The sequence below is a fragment of the Hippocampus bargibanti genome, linkage group LG04 (assembly GCF_051943395.1).
Source record: "Hippocampus bargibanti isolate YZ-2025 linkage group LG04, ASM5194339v1, whole genome shotgun sequence".
Taxonomy (NCBI): domain Eukaryota; kingdom Metazoa; phylum Chordata; class Actinopteri; order Syngnathiformes; family Syngnathidae; genus Hippocampus; species Hippocampus bargibanti.
Genome location: NC_142737.1, coordinates 5,090,769 through 5,113,999, shown reverse-complemented (window position 1 = coordinate 5,113,999; position 23,231 = coordinate 5,090,769). Strand labels below are relative to the sequence as shown.

The following is a 23,231-nucleotide window of genomic DNA, read 5'->3' as shown; positions in this document are numbered from 1 at the left end:
ACAGTAAAGTCTCGTTATATCGATATCGGTTATATCGATAGTACCGCTTATTACGATATTATTTCTATGAACGCAAGGAGAAAATTACATGCGCGCAGGGTCGGATATATCGATAGTCCCGGTTATATCGATATTTTTTCGGACTCCCGAGAATATCGATATAACGAGACTTTACTGTATATATCCCTAAAGTCCAGACATGGCGGTGCCGGACTCTGCTATGATAGGTCCCTGCTCTCAGGTAGGAGGGAGCCGAGGACTACTCCCTGCGGCTACACTGATTGTTCTTATTGTCCTCACTAACGACTGGCCTGATTGCCCTATTTGCTCTGGTATCACCTCATCAGCATTACTATGTTGCCTAAGCAGCGAAAGAAGCGAAACGTCTGACACCTTCAAAGAAGTACAGATGACATCTGAAGAAACCTTTTCATCTTTGGACAAATACGTTATGCAGTTTTGTGAACAAATAACACTATTTTTTGTCGTTATTGGGATCTTTCTTTCTATCTATCTATACATAGATACAACAGATGATGTACGTCCTGAGGCTGTTAAATGAGCATGGCCTGCCACAGGAGGTGCTACAACATTTCTACATGTCTGTCATCAAATCCATCCTGGGTTCTTCCATCGGAGCGGCCACAAAAATGCACAAAATACAACTTTAACGGACAGTTAGGACGGCGGAAAAGAATAATTGGCACCGCCCTACCCACTCTCAAGGACGTGCACACTGCAAGAATCCCAACAAGGGCACGGGAAATCCTACTGGACCCTCCGCACCCTGCCCACCACCTTTTCCAGCGACTGCTCTCAGGCAGGCGCTACCGATCCATGCACACCAAATCCAGCAGACATTTAAACAGCTTCTTCCCCACAAGACATTCCCTCTTTAAGCAGTAACCAAAATAGAACTGTATAGTGCCGCTTTGCAATTTTTGCATGATGATACTAGTGCAGCGTGTTCTAACGGAAACAAATTCCTTGTGTAATCTACATACATGGCAATAAAGATGATTCTGATTCTTATAGTGTATAACTACCGTATGTTCCGGTGTATAAGGCGCACTGAAAAGCCTTGATTTTCTTAAAAACATGACCTTGTGCCTTATATGCAGGTGCGCCTTATATGCAAAGTTGTTTCAAGCCATAACGGGTCTTGCAACTACTGTCAGCAACCCCCTACTCCATTTCCCCCTGTAAAAGAAGTAGTGTGTAACGCCAGCCTCTACTGTTGCGCCTTATAATGTTGTGTGCCTTATATTTGGAAAACTTGTATATATTTATGTTATATTTGGATTTTTTTTTGTCATTCATTGAATGTACACCTTATAATCCGATGCGCGTTATATATGAAAAAAGTTTGAAAATACACCATTCGTTAGGGGTGCGCCTTATATGGTATATATGAGCACATGTGAATGTATAAATAATAAGTACTAATATTGTAATAAAGTATGATACTGGTAAAGCTCTCTCACACTCCAACTACACGCCTGCATGCACACACACACACACACACACACACACACACACACACACACACACACACACACACACACACACACACACACACACACACACACACACACACACACACACACACACACACACACACACACACACACACACACACTATAACACCTCACACATGCGTTGGGTAAATTTCCATTCGACTGAGGAAATTTTCAGTTGTCTTGCTGAGCGCAGGAACAAAGTGCTCAGACTCATAATATCTCTGATGTAAAGGCTGGCAGGGGGCAAATTATGATGACCATTTTTCTGTCATCGTTTTGAGAGAAAAACTGATCTGTTTTAGCCTGTTTGGCCTTTATGACAATGCAATCTGAATTTGTAATCAAGCATCAACTATGTGGGGAAATGAATAATCAATTAATTTATTCATGCCATTTCTTAAGTATTATTTTGAAGTGAAGGGGGTATCATTTGAAATACAGTGATACCACAGCTCACAAAGGTAATTGGTTCCCATAAAGTACGTGTAAGGCTCAATGTTCGTCTTCCAAATATTTATTTCACATAGGAAACCATTAAAATTAGAATTATCCATTCTCAGGTCCCCATAAAACATAGTTTTCTACTAAATTAAAATTAAAACTATACAAAATATACCTTATTTTATGTATAATAAATGAGCGATTGTATTATAATTAAAGAAATAAACTGTACTAGATAATAAAGTCGTTTTATTTACCTTTGTGATGGTCGTTGATGTAGTTGCCTCTTGATGATATCTGAGTGAAGTTGCTGTGCTTTCTCGGAGATAATACCCTCACTCACACTGTCCCCTGCTAGCTGCTTTTCGTTAATCCAAATCAACAGGAGTTTTTCAATGTCTTCTATTGGCTGAGACCGTTGCTTAGACAACACAGAAACACCCTTAGCCACAGGTAGCATTGGTCGACCGCACCGGAGTATAAGGCGCACCTTCAATGAATGAAAAACATTTTCTAAATATAATATAGAAATACATAAACTTTTTGCTTGAAATATCTTGTTAACCCATGATGCAAAAGGTACAAGATATAATCTTTGCTGGTAGTAACTTTAATTATGTTTTTTTTTTTTTTTACTTATTTTTCAACTTTCCCTTACGGTACTTATTTTATAGCTTTATAATCCTTTTTAATCTCCTTTACTTAGGGGTTAGAATGTTTTATTATTAAAATTTATGGTTTGAGGGGTTATTTAAAATTTTCATTGTTTTATAAGGCACTACAGTAGAGGCTGTTTCAGCACGACTTCTTCTACAGCGGAAAATGGAGTCTGTGGCTCCTGACAGTAGTTGCGAGACCTGTTGTGGCTAAATATTACTTCACATATAAGGCGCAGGGTCATATATGAATAAAATCAAGGCTTTTGGTTGCACCTTATACACTGGAAAATATGGTAAAAAAAATACAATACTCTATAAAAGAATAATATGGCGATAATGTGGTTTGGTGTTCATCCACCAAAAACTAGTCTGCCAGCCACCGTGGCGCTGTGTGGTTTGGTTCGTCCGCCGAAAACTAGTTTGTATGCCAAGACGATATGCTCATGAATTCAATGTTCGTGAGGTGAAAAGTTTCGTAAACCGAGGTATCACTGTATTTAGAACACATTTTTCTGTTGTACAATCAGAATGAGCAGAAGATCATTAGCATTTGAGTTGTTGTTGCTCAATTTGGCACAGTTCCCAATGTCGTGTTGTTCTTTCATCCCTCTATTGTTTTCTTGAACTCCCGAGTCGGAATACACGTGATCCGGAGCCCGTTCCCACTTGGAAAATTTACTTTCTAGTCTTCAGTGACCCAAACATACTCGGAGACATAACCCAAACACAAACTTCAATTTTCTTCCAACAGCCACAGGCATCAGCGCCGCCAACGCGGATGAACAGCCCACTACATTAGTACAGATTGGCTCTCATCCCGACGATGTAAATCAATGGTAAGAGACCGCAGAGCATCCTTCATAGTAATTACAATTATAGATTCATTTTAATGTATCAATTATAGATGATACATCATATAGAGCACAGGTGTCAAAGTCGAGGCCCGGGGGCAAAATCTGGCCTGCCACATCATTTTATTCGGCCCGCGAAAGCAAATCAAGCATGTCAAGTTCCATGATGCTTGCTAAAGTCTGAACCAAAATTTCAAATTACCCCATGTAAACTACAATAACCGTCATTATTTGAAAACTAGTCATTCATTAATTTGTCGCGTGTAATACAGTGATACCTTGGTTTACGAACCCCTTGGCTTTCGAACTTTTCGGTTTACGAATGTTACATTTATGAAAATTTTACCTTGGCATACGAACTTTTTTCGTACACGGAGCTGCCTCAATGAGTGATGTGTCGTTCACGAACGAGCCCATTCTTCTAACAAAATGGCAGCCAACTGTTTTTTGTCTTCTATTCCCCGCCCTCAGTCTTCAGTTAAAGCCACGTGATTGGTCAACAACGCAGCAGTGAGGGGGGTGTGGTGGTGGTTTAAACATTAAAGAGACAAGCAGACAACAGCGAGAGTTTCAACTTTTATAGTTCAAAGGCAGAGTGTAGACTGCAAGGTTAAAATATCCCATCAATCAGGCTCCACAAACAACCCGCACAAGCCATCTGTACACTTGATGCAAAAAGCTATCAACCCAGCTAAACAGAACACAATTGATGAGGAACTAGATACAATTATCACACAGAAAAGCACCTATCACAGATCATTCCTCAAGATGGTGAAAGAAGAAGGTTACGTTCCTCATCAAGTGTTTAATGCTGATGAAACCGGCCACTCCATTCCATCAAGCCATCAACGACCATAACAAAGGTAAATAAAACGACTTTATTATACAATACAGGTTATTTCTTCAATTATAATACAATAGTACCTTTTTACACGTAAAATAATGTATATTTTGTGTAGTTTTAAGGCTTAGAAAATTAGAAAGTAGAAAATTATGTGTTATGGGGACCTGGGAACGGATTATTCTCATTTTAATGGTTTCCTATAGGAGATTATTTTTGGGATACATACTTTTCACCTTACATACTGTCTGGGAACCAATTAAGTTCGTAAGCCAAGGTATCTCTGTATGTGGAGGGGATGAAGCATTCCAATAGTTTCCCCAAATTCATAACGGCCCTCGAGAAGAAACCGTAACAACAATGTGGGCCGTGGCAAAAAAAATGACTTTGACATCACTGATATAGACGATGTTCATAAATACGTACACTCGCTGTCATCCAACTAGGTTTGACACCGTTGGGAGATGCAAGATAAGTGATGATAATGACGGTTAATGGTTATAATTTGGCATACTCTGCACTAATGATTCCCAGTGGCAACCATTCTTCCAAGTAATTTTTGTGTAGCGAGGCCTTTGGATTCAGAGGCTTCAATTCAATTGGCATGAGACCAGAAAATTAAAGAAAAACACTTTTTTAAAAACAATCGCACAATGTCTTGACTTCAAATTGGAGGCCTAAACATACATTGACATGGATCTAGTACAGGATGGAATTTTCCATTTCCAACTCTTTCCGGGCCATAAACGGGTTGGGCCCAAGGTACGTAGCCCCCAACGACTCAAAGCTGATGTTTGTCAACCAAAGAGAAGGGCTACCTGTGGAAATTTCCCAGTCCCGCACTTGTCACATGCACATACACACATTGCGCAGAGCATAGACACAAAACAGAGACCGCATATCTTGCTCACTGCTCAAGTGACAGCTTGCGTTTTTAATGGACGAGGGTGCAGGGGGGAGACATGGTTTCGTTGTTAGGACACTGGAACCCAGAAACGATTGCAAACATCTGATTGTCTTTTCTTTTGAATGTCCATGAATATTTACAAAGATAAAAATAAGATGTTTGAGGGCTGAACAGATAGACTGTGTGCATGCATTGTCTGTGTACAAGGAAAACCTTAACATTGCTTAAAATGACCCCCCTCAAAACGCAGGACACAATGCACTTTTTGTGTGCAGACTTGGTAGTGCAATGCAAGTTGAAAACAGAACAAAATTTAGGTTACCTGTGTTCCGAGGCAGCTCACCATCATGTGGACGAGCAATTTGGCAGCAAACATGGGGAAACGGGAGCACAGCACGTGTGCAATAATCGCCAAAGCAAAGGCTAAAATGGAAAACAGAAAATGTGGAGCTGTTTATTTAAAAAAAGTGCACAAGAACATATTGTTGTGGACTGGAGAAAGTTGTTGTTTGCAATAATGATAATAGTACATATAAATCAGTGGTGGGCCATGCATGTCACTCCTAGGCCTTCAGTAGTGCTACATCTGAATCAATCAGATGTGAGTGTGGTGTGATATTACTACACGCCCACCAGAGGATGCCGTTGGCCAGGAAAGAAGTTGTCACTTGAAGAAATTTAAGAAATACTGTCATTAAACTGTTTGAATTTTTACTATGAACGTTTGGATTCGTGTTAACATCATAAAATTGCAACATTATTTGCTATTTTTGCTAGCTTCAGAGCTGGCCAACCTTTCTTGAAAATTCCTTAAAAATGTCTTTAACAGTATATCTGCAACCAAATCATATTCTTCTCCTCCTTCAGCTATTGTGGGTTGACAAACTGCTATTAAATAAACACAACAATATATTTGCTTATGTAGCTCGCGACAGATACGGTGTGCTAGCTCTGGCCAGTATGCTCTTATCACTAGCATCTAGTGATACTATGATTGGCTAGTGACTAGCCATTCATGTCACAAGCCAATTATAGTTTACAATAACTGACATTTCCAGTGCCTTCCAGCAGGCGTTGGTTTGCCAAACTGAACTCTGATTGGTTAGAGCAACATTTTGACCGACACATTTGATGCGACAGGGCCTGCAGAACCGATTGTGAAGGCGTCCAGGTCGATTTCTCTCCCTGGTCACAAATTATGGCTGAAATGTGATTGTGTGAATGCTTAAATATAAAAAAAACACACATCTGGAAGCAGCACAACAGGGAAAAAGCAATGAACGGAAGCTGAAAGACAATTTGGAGTTATTCAATAACAATTCATGAACAAAATATAATTCACATTAGTCTGTGATTCAGATATGTTTAGGCCAGCAGAATAGGCCTTGCAGGCCCTGACGGCCCACCACTGATATAAATAAAACTCTTGGGTATGAATCAGTAGAACATAGATAGACCTTCACGGAGGCGAATCTAGCAAAAACAAAATTAAAATCGTGTTTAAGATAGGACGGAAAAGACGGGGGTCTTTATTCAGAGTCTTGGTGGGTGGACAGTTTCAGTGACGCCAAAATGACTCAAATAGTAAAAATAAATCCCAGTATCTATCTGAAATTCAATTTTTAGACCATGATTAATTCATGAAATATTCTTCTGAACTGATCATTGCTGTGGTGATGAGGTGTACCTGATATGCAGATGAACCCGGAGGCATAGAAGGCCTGGTTATATGATGCGAGGGGGGCAAACTCCGCATAGGCCGCGTAGATCGACAAATGGGAGCAGGCGCACTCCACGTAGCTTCCGCTCTCTTTCACAACTCTGCAGTACTGACCATCCGATGACCAACTACACCATTGAAAAAGACAGACGTGAAATCAACAACACAACAAAACTAGGTCACAGATATTTGAGCATGGCAATCCAGTTGATTTAAGATAGCAGCAGGTATAAGGTCAGTTGTTCCGCCGAGGGTTTTGTGTCCTTTCCCCGTCAATGACTCTCTCAAATCCCATCTCTCAGCAGTGTGATTATTATATTCATTCAATTATTATATTCATGTCATTATATTATATATACTAACATTGTACAGCGAGCGCTTCCAGCAAAACCAAACTTGCAAAATGTCAAAGCCCCAATGTGGACCTCCAGAATGTCCTCATTAAACTGAAGGTGAGTGAGAGAAGTTGGAGACAGATGCAGTGTCCTCAGGCACTTGGACGTTACCCTTAAAAAGTTGACCATGGCCAAATATGTGACGATGACAGATAAACGGAAGGACATGGCACCGGCTTTCCAGATTATTTGGATTGGGGATGGGCCTGCTATTTATTTTCCTTGCCCATCTTTTGGGAATATGAATAGGCACTTTATCAGAATCAGAATCATCTTTATTGCAAATTTCCCCATTGTGGGACGAATAAAGGTATTCTGATTCTGATTGCCAAGTATGTAGAACACACAAGGAATTTGTTTCCGGTAGAACACGCTGCACTAGTATCGTCGTCAAAAAAACTGCTAAGTGGCACTATACAGTTCCATCCTTTATAGATTACTTTTTGCAGTACAGTTGTTGCATTGTGCAGAAAAAGGCCGCCAGAGGAGTTGTTGACGTGCATGAAGCACAATTTCTCGCCATATTATTCTTTTATAGAGTATTGTATTTTTTTTACCATATTTTCCAGTGTATAAGGTGCAACCAAAAGCCTTGATTTTATTCATATATGACCCTGCGCCTTATATGTGAAGTAATATTTAGCCACAACAGGTCTCGCAACTACTGTCAGGAGCCACAGACTCCATTTTCCGCTGTAGAAGAAGTCGTGCTGAAACAGCCTCTACTGTAGTGCCTTATAAAACAATGAAAATTTTAAATAACCCCTCAAACCATAAATTTTAATAATAAAACATTCTAACCCCTAAGTAAAGGAGATTAAAAAGGATTATAAAGCTATAAAATAAGTACCGTAAGGGAAAGTTGAAAAATAAGTAAAAAAAAAAAAAAACATAATTAAAGTTACTACCAGCAAAGATTATATCTTGTACCTTTTGCATCATGGGTTAACAAGATATTTCAAGCAAAAAGTTTATGTATTTCTATATTATATTTAGAAAATGTTTTTCATTCATTGAAGGTGCGCCTTATACTCCGGTGCGCCTTTTATATGGATTTTTTTTTTTTGAAAATACACCATTCATTGGGGGTACGCCTTAAACACTGGAAAATATGGTAACGTATTTTCACATTATAAGACGCACCTAAAAGACGCATTTTTTTTCAAAAGCTGACCAAGTACTTTATATATGAAAAAATATATAATTCATTGAAGGTGTCCCTTATAATCCAGAAAATACAGTAAATCTATAGTAAAAAAAAAAAAAAAAAAAAAAAAAAAAAAAAAAAAAAAGAGTATAAAGGCAGCGCGGTCCCCATTTTTGATGCCAAAGGAGGCCACTATCCATTCTGCAACAAATTTGAATCACAGAGGGCTAAATGCATATTTAGCTATTTGATATCTAGTATTTGCTATCTATTAGCTATTTAGTTAGCTAGTTATCTATTAGCTAGCTAGCTGGCTTTCAATCAATTTGAGTTTCTTCTGCACTGCTCACCCACAGAAAAAAAATATCCTGTGACTGTAAAGTGACCTTGAGAGTTTTGAAAGGTGCTTATAAATGAAATGTATTATTATTATTATTATTGTTATTTTACTATTATTATTCCTACTATTACTATTATTATTACTACTATTCCTACTATTACTGCTATTACTATTATTATTACTATTATTATTTTTGAGTGAGTTGAGTGAACGCTGGAGTGTGTGGCTGCCGCTGCTCACCCACAGAAAAAAAATATCCTGTGACTGTAAAGTGACCTTGGGAGTTTTGAAAGGTGCTTATAAATGAAATGTATTATTATTATTATTATTACTACTATTATTATTCCTACTATTCCTACTATTACTATTATTCCTACTAATCCTACTATTAATACTAGTATTATTATTATTATTCTGTGATGCGCTACCTTGCAGTGCTGTGGTTCCAAAGAAAGCACATCGACCGTCCTAGTTGAAGTGGCTGACCAGACGTGTGGATACGATATATCACCTCGATACCATCCCTAAGTGGTCTTGACCTACTGTCCTGTAGGCTAACAGAGAAAACCTACACGTGAACAGAAAATACAATGCTAATATGGTTAAACAATATTTTTATGGGGTAATACTGCCACCTGCTGGTTACAATCCAACAGAGCGATTTTTAAATCCCTACCTTTCCATTGAGAGCATTTGTTGTGCCGTTGGTGACAAACCAAAGGTCGTTTCTAAACTCTGTCAGCTGAATACGGCTGAGGTTGCTGCAGGCAGGAGTGGAGAGGGCCGGAACTGCCAGTACAGTATCGGGAAGCTGGAAGAAATCGCCATTACGACCCCGGAATTTGTGTCCATTGATTTGTGTGGGATACCACTGGTAGGCAGAGATGGACATGTGTGCACACGTATCCAAGATGGTGCCCCCGCTGGAGAAAACATGCAAAGAGATTAATTATTTGTAGAAGAAAGATCTTTCCAAGGCCGGTTTTTACTCACATGTCACAGTGGCTGCGTGTGATGATGGAGAATGCGAATCGTTCAGCCACTTCGGCAAGGTGGCTTAGGCCTCGCGTGTCGGCTCGGTTGGGGTTAGCCAACGCACACAGCAGGTCATAGGTCAAATTGTGGGTGCTGGAACCTAAGGACGCTTTGTCGAACACTGCCAGAAGCTAGTTTAGGGACACAGAGCAATGCAGAACCATCAAATTTGAAGAACTGGGATTGATTTTTATGGGGGTCCAATTAACTCATGCACTGCCATTCACAAATGTATTCGGGAATTGAAAATATGACGTGCGCCGTTCCCAAATTTGTTCGGGTTTTGTTTTCTCTTGTTTGGGTGCCGATAAAGTGCTGACCATACCTCTGTTTTTTCCTTCCCACAAGGGGGGGCATTTCCCCAGGTTAGCACTTTATTATATATGTATGTATGTATATATGTATTACATTGTATTTTGGAGAGCCGCCCTCATTTTAAGCTCATATATTATTATTATTATTATTATTACTGTATCTATTGGCTAGCTAGCTCGCTTTCTATCTACTTTAGTTACTTCCGGGTTGAGTGAACGCTGGTGCGTGTGGCTGCTGCTGCTCACCCGCAGAAAAAAATATCCTGTGACTGTAACGTGTCCTTGAGAATTTTGAAAGGCGCTTGCTTATAAATGAAATGTATTATTATTATTATTATTATTATTATTATTATTATAACTCCAGAACCCATATAATTTACAAAATAACTGCCGCTGCTCACCCACTAACTGTGCAGATAAAGCACTGGTCAGACCTCTGACAATGTTTTTCCCTCCCATGAGAGGGCATTTGCCTTTTGTACAGTCACCCCCACTTGCACCTCATATAACTCCAGACCGATATAAATTGGGAAACAACTTTTTTTCTGATGAAAGAAGAGAGCCTGAGGTTTCTTACGCTGCATTGGATGTTTATGTAGTCCTAAAACTCAATATTCTGGAATTTGAGTGACAATGACCAAAACCCTGGAACTGGAGTGGACACATTTTTGCACATCTGGCAGAGAATGAGTTAAGTGCCCTCATGATTTCAACCTTAGCAAACTGGTTAGGAACCGGTAGTCCATCGTGCTGACCTTCTCCATAGCTTCAAGCACAGCAGTCAGCTCCTCTCTGGATAGGGCAGAAGCGGTGTGATCGATGAGCCCTCGCAGCACCTGGTTGAGTGTTGCTGGGTCGACCGTTTGATGCAACTTCCCAACAAAGGCCCACAAAGCCGCACTGGCCACATTTGACACGAGGGTTACATTTGCCAGGCCGAAATCAGGGTGCACTCTGGCCCCCCCTGTTGCATCGAAAAGCTCCACTTGGAAACGCTTAGGCCGAGGGAAAGATGACGGAAGGTCAGGGGTTAGATAAATGTCTACGGATGTGTTTTGGTGACCTGCGTCAAAGGTCAATTCGCCCTCCTGCTGAGGGAAATCCAAACCCTCTTTAGCGGGATGGATGACAAATGGTCCGAGCACATCCTCCCTTGGAAGTTCCTACAAGGGAAAAGAGATCGGAGAGTTGGAGTTAAATTCAAGAGATGGTTGTCACTCTTCCACTTTGTGTTTATATTTGTCTGTAAAATGTCCTTGAGAGTTTTGAAAGGCACTTCAAAAAGGAAATGTATTATTACGGTATTTTCCGGTACATAAGGCGCACCCCCAATAAATGGGGTATTTTCAGACGTTTTACATATACAGTAAAGTCTCGTTATATCGATATTCAAGGGAGTCCGAAAAAATATCGATATAACCGGGACTATCGCTATATCCGACCCTGTTTGCATGTAATTTTCTCCATGCGTGCATAGAAATAGTATCGATATAACCGGGACTATCGATATATCCGACCCTGTTCGCATGTAATTTTCTCCGTGCGTGCATAGAAATAGTATCGATATAACCGGGACTATCGATTTATCCGATATCGATATAACGAGACTTTACTGTATAAGGCACGCCGGAGTATAAGGTGCACCTTCAATGAATGATACGTTTTCCAAATAAAGGTGACATCCGACTTATGACTACCTCGACTTACGACCACCCGTACTTACGACCATGACCTTCAGTTTTTCTGATCACAATATGTTCTTTGAACTTCTTCCATTAAAAAAAAACATGTCAACTCGGTCAGTGTTTTGAGCTTTTTTAGTGAGCAGAATAACATGGGAAGACGAAACAGGAATTTCTCTCCAAAAAAAGTTTTCCTACTTTTTCAATAAATCCGTTTGGAGAAAAATGAGTTTGTAGATCCCATATAAATAGGAACGATGACAAAAGTGCAAAAATTACCATTTCATCAACAGAAACAATGAGGGTATATATGTAAATGTATGTATGTAAATTTCTCCACTGTGAGACTAATAAAGGCATATCCAATCCAATATCCAATATTTTCAAAAACTATTGTAAAAAAAAATATTGTAATTCTACGCCTGGCACCGCGACGTGCTAGCAGGCCAGCAACGCGTACAACCATGTACCCCAGAGGGGGGAGTTTCAGAGTCATTTCACCTCCGAGTCTCTATTCAACATTTTGAATGGATTTCAACTTACGACCATTTTGACTTACGACCGTTTGGTCGGAACGGAACTCGGTCGTAAGTTGGATGGCGTAAAATCGATATCGGATATATCGAGTGGTTATATCGATACTATTTCTATTTACATGCAAAAGGGTCGGATATATCGAAGTCCCGGTATATCGATAGTCCTGAATATCGATATAACGAGACTTTACTGTATATAAATGTATAAGTCCTGTTGTGGCTCAATATCCTTGAGAGTTTTGAAAGGCGCTTAGAAATGAAATGTATTATTATTATTTATTAGTTTGAATAAAATTAAGGCTTTGGAGTATGCCTTATACACCGGAAAATACGGTATTATTATTATTTTTTTTCATACTCTTGGAAAAAGGGGGTCATTAGTCAGATTGTTGGTCATTTTGTCGAGTATTTATTAACGGGGCTCGATATTCATGACCAACCACACACACTTTTAAAAGTATTGGTCAACTTTTTAGCCATTTCACCCCCAAAAAAAACACAACTTCTTTTTCTTTCGGCTTTTCCCTTCAAGGGGTCGCCGCAGCAAATCAGTGTCCATCTTTAGAGGTTTGATTCGCATGTTTGTTTAGGCCAAGCTTTTACGACGGATGCCCTTCCTGATACAACCCTCTGTATTTATCCGGGCTTGGGACCGGCACAAGAAGACACTGGATTATGTCCCCTTGCGGCTACAGAACAAGCAACTCTATGAACTTAATAAAGATGATCAGTAAAAGTCTCCCAAACACAAAATGGTCATCGGCACGGCAACATTCAAAAAAGCAACATCCATTTTAAAATTGTGATGATGAGGAAACTGACCGACTGTGTTACCCACTGCATGACTTAGGTATGATTCTACGTTCTTTGAACTTCTTCCTTTGACAGACCTGTCAACACCGTCAAGTATTTTGAGCTTATTTAGTGAGCAGAAGAACATGGGAAGACGAAACAGGATTTTCTCTCAACATTCATGCAATGGAGTCAGATCCCCAATATCATCAGCTTGCTTTGAAATAAAAGGTCACAACAACAACAAAAACACACACACACGGGTCATCTCATTTGATCCTGCATATGCATTTGCTTCAGTTGAAAACATGAAGTAGACAAAATGCTGGTTGATTTTGTCTCAAACCAAAGATCTCATCATCCACTGATAAAAGTTGAGGAGATGAAAGCATGACGGCACCGCCATGTGTTTCTGTGTGACATTGTGATTTTTGTGAGTGCACTTTTCTGCCTTTAATCCCCAAGATGACAAAATGAGAGTGCTGGGTGACAACGTCTTTGTGTTAGTTGAGTGTTTTCATGTCAAAAGGGGAGATGAGGCAACTGCCCTCTAATCAATAAAAAAAATACATGTGCGGATGGGTGAAAGAAACACTGATATGGGGGGCACGTGTGAGACAAAAGTGGGTCAGACGCAAACATGTTATGGTGTAACTTACACTGACCTACATTAAAGGACAACCGATGTCTCCGGACAAGTTGTGTCCATAAATTGTAAAATGGCTTCAAATGACTTCTACTGAGCGTATTTTACAAAGATTCCAGCGCATATAGCTATATTTTACGTTTTGAGACTCACGCTGAATATTCCGGAAGTCTTGTTTTTGAGTTGGTGACGAGTCCTCACCCTACGTCACTGAAGGAACGCCCCTGACCGAAAAAAGGACACATTGTAGCAGTCCTTCCATCACGTCAATGCATTTTGCTGTACTTTGGTCTGAAAACTTCATGTAGGACCATAAGTAGGCAGAAGAGGGCGACAAAGCTCCATGTAAGGAATTAATCAGCCTGTGGAAACGTGCTGATTAATTTCTTACACAGCTTTGTCGCCATTTTCTGCCTTTTTTGGGTGCGACATTTCCTACTGATGCCTCAAAATGACACAGAATAAATTCTTTAATCGATTGCAAACATGTATGCTTCCTTCTTCAGAACTATTTGAATCATATTCATAACTGGATAAGTAACAAGAAAGCATATTCTCCGAATCTGAAGCCATTGTTTTGATTCTCCAGCAAGGCAAGACGTCTTGTGGTGACATCACGAACAAGGGGGCGGGAACTTCTGAAACTGGCCACTTCCGTTTTTTTGGTGCCGATTTTGGACACTTTAAGTCATTTTTATTGGTGTTTTGCATTTGACTAAAAATATCATACTGCATGTTTTGGGTATTTTAGATGCTATACAACGTTTTTCTGACGTCAGTTAAGGAACAAAAAAGTGATGTCGGTTGTCCTTTAAAGGTGGAATTTAGCATTAGTTTCAACATCTTTTGCAAGACTGTTTACTCATGTGCCGTGTGCATGTGTGTTTCGACTTTGCTGCGATTGTAAAATACAAATAAATGTTTCGTACCAGAGTTCGATAGCGTACAGACGTGCTCGTCACTGTGCTTGCTTTTCTGTACAGCTGGAGACTGAGCTTTGAGGTCGTTGGAATGGCAGTGGGAAACCTGTGGCTCACGTGGAAATACACAACACCTCGTGGATCGTCACTCTCTGCCATGGTGATGTTGGCAAATCGGCTGGTTTCGTTAATGGTGGCGCCTGAGCCCACTTGAAAGACTTCAACGAAGAACCAAGTGTTGTATTCCGGTTCCTATGACAACAAATGGATTGTAGTTTGTTTTGATTCACTCCTGAATTTGGCAGTACTTGACTAAAGTAAAGCAATCTCAGAAAGATCAATGTTGGGTCTCACGTTATCATCTCGGATCTCCAAAGTAAAAGCACAGATGATATCTCCTTTCCTACATAAGACAAATCCGAAAGTGTGCACGAGCTCTTTGGTTAGGTTGACTCCATTGCTGACAAGGTTGGGCGATGCTTTGTTAAAAGTAGCTCTCCAGAAAACCTGCAAATCTTCAAAAGCTCTGAGAATGGAAAGAAAAAGGTATCATTTACTTCTAAATGAATGACACATGCATAATTGTTGACCTTATTTAAAGCCAGATAGTCGACTACCTGTTTGGCTGCCTCTGAACATAAAGCTGAATTGTTTTGTTCTCTGAATCTTCATCAAGGATCTGGCCCATCAAACAATTGCGACTGAAGCCAACTATGCCGTTATGGAAATCGCTACCTGTTGTACATAAAGAGAACGATATATAAAATATGAAATCAAATATCAAAATAAAACAAAACAATAATATTCTTTCATCGTGACAGTACAGCTATTTTACAATCCACCGCATGCTGGGAAATCCACAAATGCAATAATTGAAGTCACTGATTGAGAGGTAATGTCAGACAGGACAAAATAACATCTGGGGATTTAATTAGATAAGCAGTGCTTTCATACAAAACAGAGAGAGAGAGAGAGACAGAGAGAGAAAGAGAGAGAAAGAGAGAGATAGAAATAGAGAGAAAGACAGCAAGAGCGACAGAGAGACAGCGACAGACAGACAGAGGCAGAGAGAGATAAAGAGAGACCGAGATAGAGACATAGAGAGATAAAGAGAGCGACACACGGAGAGAGAGAGAGAGAGAGACAGAGAGAGACAGAGAGAGAGAGACACAGAGAGAGGCAGAGAGAGAGAGAGAGAGAGAGAGACATCGAGAGAGAATGAGAGAGACTGAGAGAGAAAGAGAAAGAGGGACAGAGAGAGAGAGAGAGAGACAGAGAGAGAGAGAGAGAGAGAGAGAGAGAGAGAGAGAGAGAGAGAGAGAGAGAGAGAGAGAGACAGAGAGAGAGAATGAGAGAGAGAGAGAGAGAGAGACAGAGACATAGAGAGAGAGAGAGACGGAGAGAGAGAGAGAGAGAGAGAATGAGAGAGAGAGAGAGAGAAAGAGAAAGAGGGACAGAGACATAGAGAGAGAGAGAGAGAGAGAGAGAGAGAGAGAGAGAGAGAGAGAGAGAGAGAGAGAGAGACAGAGAGAGAGAATGAGAGACAGAGAAAGAGGGACAGAGACATAGAGAGAGAGAGAGAGAGAGAGAGAGAGAGAGAGAGAGAGAGAGAGAGAGAGAGACGGTGAGAGAGAGACAGAGACAGAGAGAGAGGGAGACGGAGAGAGAGAGAGAGAGAGAGAGAGAGAGAGAGAGAGAGAGAGAGAGAGAGAGAGAGAGAGAGAGAGAGAGAGAGAGAGAAGAGAGAGAGAGAATGAGAGAGAGAATGAGAGAGAGACAGAGAAAGAGGGACAGAGACATAGAGAGAGAGAATGAGAGCGACGGAGAGAGAGAGAGAGAGAGAGAGAGAGAGAGAGAGAGAGAGAGAGAGACAGAGAGAGAGAGAGACAGAGAGAGAGAAAGAGAAAGAGGGACAGAGACATAGAGAGAGAGAGAGAGAGAGAGAGAGAGAGAGAGAGAGAGAGAGAGAGAGAGAGAGAGAGAGAGAGAGAGAGACGGTGAGAGAGAGAGACAGAGGCAGAGAGCGAGAGACAGTGAGAGAGAGAGAGAGAGAGACGAGAGAGAGAGAGACAGAGAGAGAGAGAGAGAGAGAGAGAGAGAGACAGAGAGAGAGAGAGAGCACATTTGATCGATCTTACCAAGAATGGTGATCTTGGAGAATGCCCCAAAGCCTTGCCGTTGACTGTCAGTGATCTGTGCGCCACCTTCAGGGTCGCTGAGATAAATAAAGAACACCTCCTGTCCTTCAGGTTCCGAATCATCCAGGATGAAAAGAATCACCTCTGTCTCATTCTGACCAGCCGCCAAGCGTACAATACTGGACTCCAAATAGAAGTCTTGATTCTCCTTCGCCAGAGGCCCGACGGGCTGCAGCGTGAAAGGGAACGGTGTCGTGCTTCCATCTGGGAAAACGTTAAAGTTGTGCAAATGAATCCAAAGTGTAGCTTTTGAATTGAAAAATGATCGCTGTGAGTAAGTCAAAGTACCTCCGTACGCTTGGAGCTTAACTCGTACGTCTCCATCCACACTGTCTGACCTGCGCACTCTGAGGACAACCCTTCGCTCTTGTTGACTCTCTTCATCTTTGTCCTCGAGTACTTGGACCAGTCCGGGACCAATACTCAGCACTCCGCTGGTCACATCGCTTGCCAGAATGGTGATCGTTGCCAGACCGTGTGATGGATTGATTCGAGGGAAAACATCTGCCCAAACTGAGTTTGGAGTCAGAATTTCAACGGCAGTAAGATTGACGTGAAAGTATTCATCCGGCTCGGTGAGGGAGTCGTCTAAGATCGAAAGCTGGAGGGAGCTGTTGATTTGACGAGGCGAGTCAAAAGTCAAATGGCCCTCTGGCGCGACGATGAAATCAACATCTGCAGCCGCACTGCCGGCTATTGTCACGTAGGACAGGCGAGAGATGTTGCTTCGAGAACCGTAGAGCCTCTGGACGTAGAGCGTTATAGTCTGACTGTCCTCCGCAATGACCAGTTTGCGGGATTCTGGCGCAAATTGGTAGATTCCCAGCGGCTCCACTTCTGCTATCGTGAATCCTGACCTGCGTAGAGACGGTCATGCATTTGATATGTTAACGATTAGGGGGTACATTTGCATTCATCAAACAGGGTGACCCAAAAAGATGCGTTCCCATGAAAATGTCATCTGTGGTTTTGATTAAAAACATATTAATTTCAAATTACAACCACACATTACAGTGATACCTCGGTTTACGAACTTTTCGGTTTACGAATGTTAAATTTATGATAATTTTACCTTGGCATATAAACTTTACCTTAGCACACAAACTTTTTTGTACACAGAGCTGCCTCAATGAGTGATGTGTCGTTCGCGAACAACAACAACCCGTTCTTCTAACAACAAAATGGCAGCCGGCTGCTTTTGTCCTCTATTCCCCGTTCCCAGATGACAATTTTCAGCCTTTGGTTTTGCACAAGCAAAGACTAAAGACTGACAAATCCCACTAAGATTTAAAGGGCAACCGACGTCACTTTTTTGTTTTTTAACTGACATCAGAAAAACGTTTTATAGCATCTAAAATACCCAAAACACGCAGTATGATATTTTTATTCAAATGCAAAACACCAATAAAAATGACTTAAAGTGTCCAAAATCTGCAAAAAAATGAGCTGCGAATTGGGCATTTTCAGAAAGTCCCGCCCCCAGTTCGTGACATCACGCCAAGACGTCTTGCATTGCTGGAGAATCAAAACAATGGCTTGAGATTCGGATAATATGCTTTCTTGTCACACATCAAGTTATGAATATGATTCAAATAGTTCTGAAGAGGAAAGCATACATGTTTGCAATTGATTAAAGAATTTATTCTGTGTCATTTTGAGGCAAACAGGCGGGGGAAATGTCTCACCCAAAAAGAGGCAAGAAAATGGCCACCGAGCTGTGAGGAATGAATCTTGGACTCCCTCTGCTGGCGGCTTTTGGATGTAACACAAGGTTTAAAAAAAAAACAGTACAGCAAAATACATTGACGTGATGGAAAGACGCTACAATGCGTCTTTTTTACGGTCAGGAGGCGGTCCTTTTCTGACGTCACGTACGGACTCGTCACCAACTCAAAAACAAGACTTCCTGAATGTTCAGCGCGAGTCTTAAAACGTAAAATATAGCTATATGCGGTGGAATCTTATTAAAATACGCCCAGTAGAAGTCATTTGAAGCCATTTTACAAATTATGGACACAACTTGTCCGGAGACGTCGGTTGTCCCTTAAAATCTTACCTGAGTTTGAAATGGCCGCCTGTAGCGGTGCCAGATGTCGCCCCCGTGAGGTATAGCGCTTGAGCAGTAGGCTGGGATGCATCAGCAATGGCTGTCAGCTGTATCATCTTTGTCCTCTCCCCATGAGTGAAGGCCAGTGAACCTGAATATGACCAAAGAGCGCATTTCAAATATGCTCTGCGAACAATCCTATTATTGTCATGACAGTCAAATATTCTCCAGTTTGGCTTTGTTACCTGAATTTGGCACGATTGTTCCGATTTTAAAACCAGGTGGAGATTGTCCAGAAGGATACCCAGCTCTCCAGTGGACATTGATATCCCCAAACAACCCGCTTCGAGTCACATTTGCCTCACATTTCCCTGCATCAACATTGGAAACAAATAAAGCCAGGGAGGCGAAACCCACCTGCAAAGCATACATAAAACAAAAGGAATAATACTTCATCTACTCTGTAAACTGGCGGAATCATTTCTCATCAAGGCAAAACGAACCTCTGAGTTTGCAGCTTCCTCTGGGACCGTCACCTTGGCAACTGAGGACTCGTGACTGAGGAGCGGCGGCTGGCCAAGTAAAGGACTGACCATTCCTACGTCAGTTAGTTCGACTATGAAACTTTCACCCACAGACACAAACACCTGCCAAAGAAAAAACAGTCGACATTACAATGTTTGTTGGACAAGCTGCAACTGTGTTTTTTTTGTCTTGACTGGACGTCACAGTCAGAAGAAATCCTGCCGATTCTAACCTGGCTGCTGATGTGTAACGTGACGGTACTGAACACCTGTCCCTCCGTGAAAACCAGTTGTGCTTCAGTTTGTCCTCCTACAAACATGCCCGTTGCCATCATCTGCCCTGAACCACTTGTGATCCTGAAGCCCAAGCTGACATTGCCAAACAGCCCCGCGAGTCGAGTCGCGTTCAGAAGTAGAACCCGACGGAAACCCGCCCCGGACTTTTCGACACACAAAGACTGCTGCTCGGGATTCAAAGAGAAAACACCGTGGGGGTCATCGTTAGCATGTACCCTAAAGGAGGAAAGTGAGAGATTATAATTGGATTCAAACTTTGTGATGTAAAACCCTGAAAATGAGCAGAATCACACAACTGACCTAATGCGGGTGCGTAAAAGGAGTGGATCGGCATCCAGGGTCGCGCCACCCTCCACTGATGTCAGTTGAATCGTGTAGATCTCTTCCAGTTCTGGCACAGTGTCAGGCCTAAGGCTCACGACTATTTCTGACTCCCGATGGCCTTCCATGATTAGCACAGAGCCAGAAAATGCCCAAAAGTCACTGACTACGTCAAAGTTAGATTGTATCTGCCAGTGAACCTGAAATATAAAAGTCATGTTATTTCATGGAGTGACATTGAAACGTATTTATTCGAGTATAACGCGCAGCCTTAATTTTCAATTAAAAGCAGTGTGTGAAACTCATGACAAAAAGTTACCAGACACCAGGGCAGACAACTCTGAAAAGTTGCCTGCCCAGCCATAAAGTTGCCTGTCTGATTTTTCACAACTTGAAACCCAATAAGACGACTAATCGCAAAAAAAAAAAAACATTGTTGCAAAGTATTAAGGATTGATAATCAGAATATATAAGAGGACACCACTTTAAAATTATTTAATCTATGTACCTACCACAAATGCTCCCTTGCTTAATTTATGGTAAATATCCCTTGCTGATGATTTTGCTCCAGTTGTCGTTTGTGCATAAACTGTTTGGCATGTTGCACAATGCAATGTTTGCGTTGCGATGCTTTTAATGTACGTTTAACATTTGTAGCGTCATAAATTTTGTAAGCTTCTTTTAAATCTTTCTTCTGGGGCTGAGATTTTGGCTGGATTCCTAACCACTTATCCATTTTTCTTGTGTTCTCTGTGTGTCTTTGCAAAATGATATGCAAATGCGCCTGGAAGCACAAAGTTATTGGATGCAGGCTTCTGATTGGCTGCTGAGTATGCAAATTGCCAAAAAACAGAAATTTCCAAACCGAACGATGATTTCGAACTCGGAATAAAGCAAACATTTGATTTGAAAAAAGTTGTTTTTTCCTTGAAAAAGTTGTCGGCCACCCGTGCGGAGACTTTCTGTAAGTTAAACGTCCGACGTAAAAGTTGCACGCCCCGGGCAGACGTTATTTCAGGCACTGTTAAAAGTCAGTATAAAATTTTATTTCACTTTTTCTCAGTTTTTTCAAATATGAAGACCGCTGAATCGAAACTACAAGCAATGCTTAACTCACGATTCAGGCAAGGCGAGGAAAGAAAATGAAGCATAGAAATGGCAATAAAAAAAAAAAAGGAATGCTCGTGATCTGGGTCTTTCCGAGAATCGAAACTGAAGGGCACCTTAACAACAGCTGAAGGTGGAACAAAGCACGACTATGGAGAATAGCCATGGAAATGCTGCCCCATCCTGGAAGGGATAAAGAATTAAATATACAGTGAGACCTCAACTTACAAACTTAATTGGTTCCCAGACAGAGTGTGTAAGGAGAAAAGTGTGTATCTCAAAAAAATTTGCCCATAGGAAACCATTAAAATGGGAATAATCCGTTCCTGGGTTTCCATAAAATATACTTTTCAACTAAATTAGCCTTAAAACTACACACAACATACCTTCTTCTATGTGTAATAAATGTGCTATTGTATTGTAATGAAAGAAATACACTGCATTGTATCATAAAGTCACTTTATTTACATTTGTGATGGTCATTTATGGCTTGATGGAATGGCGTTGGAGGTCGAAGGTCAAAAGGAATTGCTGTTTGGAAGGAGAGGCGCATTACATGAGGACTGTAATTAAAGAAATAAACTGTGCTGTAAAGTAAGGTTTTATTTACCTTTTTGATGGCTTATGGAAGGAGAGTCACCTTCCATATGGACTGTTGGTAACTTAACCTCTGGTGCTGTTCGGTCGTGTGCTTCCGCCGAAGATCACTTCGCCAGCCGTGGTGGGTGTGAATTATGAAAATAGTGCTTATTATAAGGTTTAATTTTCATAAATTTGACGTTTGTAAGACGAAAAGTTTGTAAGATAAGGTGTTTGTAAGTTGAGGTCTCACTGTATATGATAATTTTTTCCCAGGCCTCGTTTATAACGCGCACCCAAACTTTGAGTTCGTTTTTAGGAAGAAAATATTGCGTGTAATACTCGAATAAATACGGTAGCTTAACTATGCCAGGTTTGAGCTTGAGAGGAGGAAAAGTATTTTACCATAATGTTACCCATGACACCCTCTCGGCGTGTAACATGCAAAGAGATATTGAGTGGGCCGTCGGCTTCTGTGGGTTCGTTGTAGACATGGTCTTGAAGTGTTTCCTCTGTAAATTTAATGATACCATTTGGGTCCCCGAACTTTTCAATCTGGTAGGAAAAAACCAAATAAAAATTACAAAATGTAAGAATTTAATAATAATAATAATAATAATAATAATAAATTACATTTTAAGTGCCTTTCAAAGCTCTCAAGGACACTTTACAGTCACAGTCAAGCATAGGAACTATAATAAATAAAATACAATCCCAAATAGAATGCAATAAATAAAATACAATTAGAAATAGAAACAAGAGAGAGAGAGCTACACAGAAAATGCAATTTTAAATAGGTGGGTTTTGAGATGGGAATTGAAGGTGGGAAGAAAATCGATGTTATGAATGTTGGGAGAAAGTGACTTCCAAAGTTTGGGGGCAGAGCAACTGAAGGCTCTGTCACCCATCGTGCTGAGACGGGCAGCAGGGGGGGGGGGGGGGGGGCACACAGAGGGAGAGGGAGAGGGAGAGAGAGAGATTTAAAATCTGTTAACTCATTCACAAATTTATTCGGCAATTAAAAATATGATGTAGAGCGCCATTCCCAAATTTGTTCGGGTTTTGTTTTTTTCATGCCTGGGTGCCAAAGGTCAAAGGTTGCCATGGTCTTTGGCAATTTTTTTTCTTTTTCACAAGGGGCAGCATTTCCCTCTTTTCCATGTTAGCGCTTTGTTCCAGCTTCAGCTGTTGTTAAAGCGCTATATAAACCAATATGTATGTATTGTATTGTATTTTGGACAGCCGCCCTCATTTTAAGCTCATATAAGTCCAAACCCATATAATTTAGGAATTACCTCTTTATTTTCTAATGCTGTGTTGAACGTTTATGTAGTCCTAAAACTCAATCTTCTATGGGTCCTGAAATTTGAGTGACAATGACAAAAACCCTGGCCTACATTTTTGCATGTCAG

At 40.9% G+C, this 23,231-nt stretch overlaps 1 protein-coding gene across 2 annotated transcripts in view; it reads right to left on the bottom strand.

Moving 5' to 3' along the window:
- adgrv1 (adhesion G protein-coupled receptor V1) overlaps positions 1–23,231 on the bottom strand; it is a 143,655-nt gene that overhangs the window by 49,192 nt on the left and 71,232 nt on the right. The window contains exons 72-88 of one of the 2 annotated variants that reach the window (XM_088993687.1): positions 22,225–22,374; positions 20,113–20,333; positions 19,749–20,028; positions 19,495–19,638; positions 19,237–19,408; positions 19,001–19,142; positions 17,233–17,801; positions 16,885–17,148; positions 15,364–15,481; positions 15,101–15,272; positions 14,756–14,998; positions 10,926–11,333; positions 9,815–9,987; positions 9,498–9,744; positions 9,250–9,389; positions 6,907–7,067; positions 5,542–5,642 (exon numbers count right to left, since the gene is read on the bottom strand). In XM_088993687.1, the coding sequence (XP_088849813.1) occupies positions 5,542–5,642; positions 6,907–7,067; positions 9,250–9,389; positions 9,498–9,744; positions 9,815–9,987; positions 10,926–11,333; positions 14,756–14,998; positions 15,101–15,272; positions 15,364–15,481; positions 16,885–17,148; positions 17,233–17,801; positions 19,001–19,142; positions 19,237–19,408; positions 19,495–19,638; positions 19,749–20,028; positions 20,113–20,333; positions 22,225–22,374 (3,705 nt within the window). Of the gene's footprint in view, positions 1–5,541; positions 5,643–6,906; positions 7,068–9,249; positions 9,390–9,497; positions 9,745–9,814; positions 9,988–10,925; positions 11,334–14,755; positions 14,999–15,100; positions 15,273–15,363; positions 15,482–16,884; positions 17,149–17,232; positions 17,802–19,000; positions 19,143–19,236; positions 19,409–19,494; positions 19,639–19,748; positions 20,029–20,112; positions 20,334–22,224; positions 22,375–23,231 lie in introns of those variants that run through there. The other variant, XR_016114632.1, reaches the window with a different exon arrangement.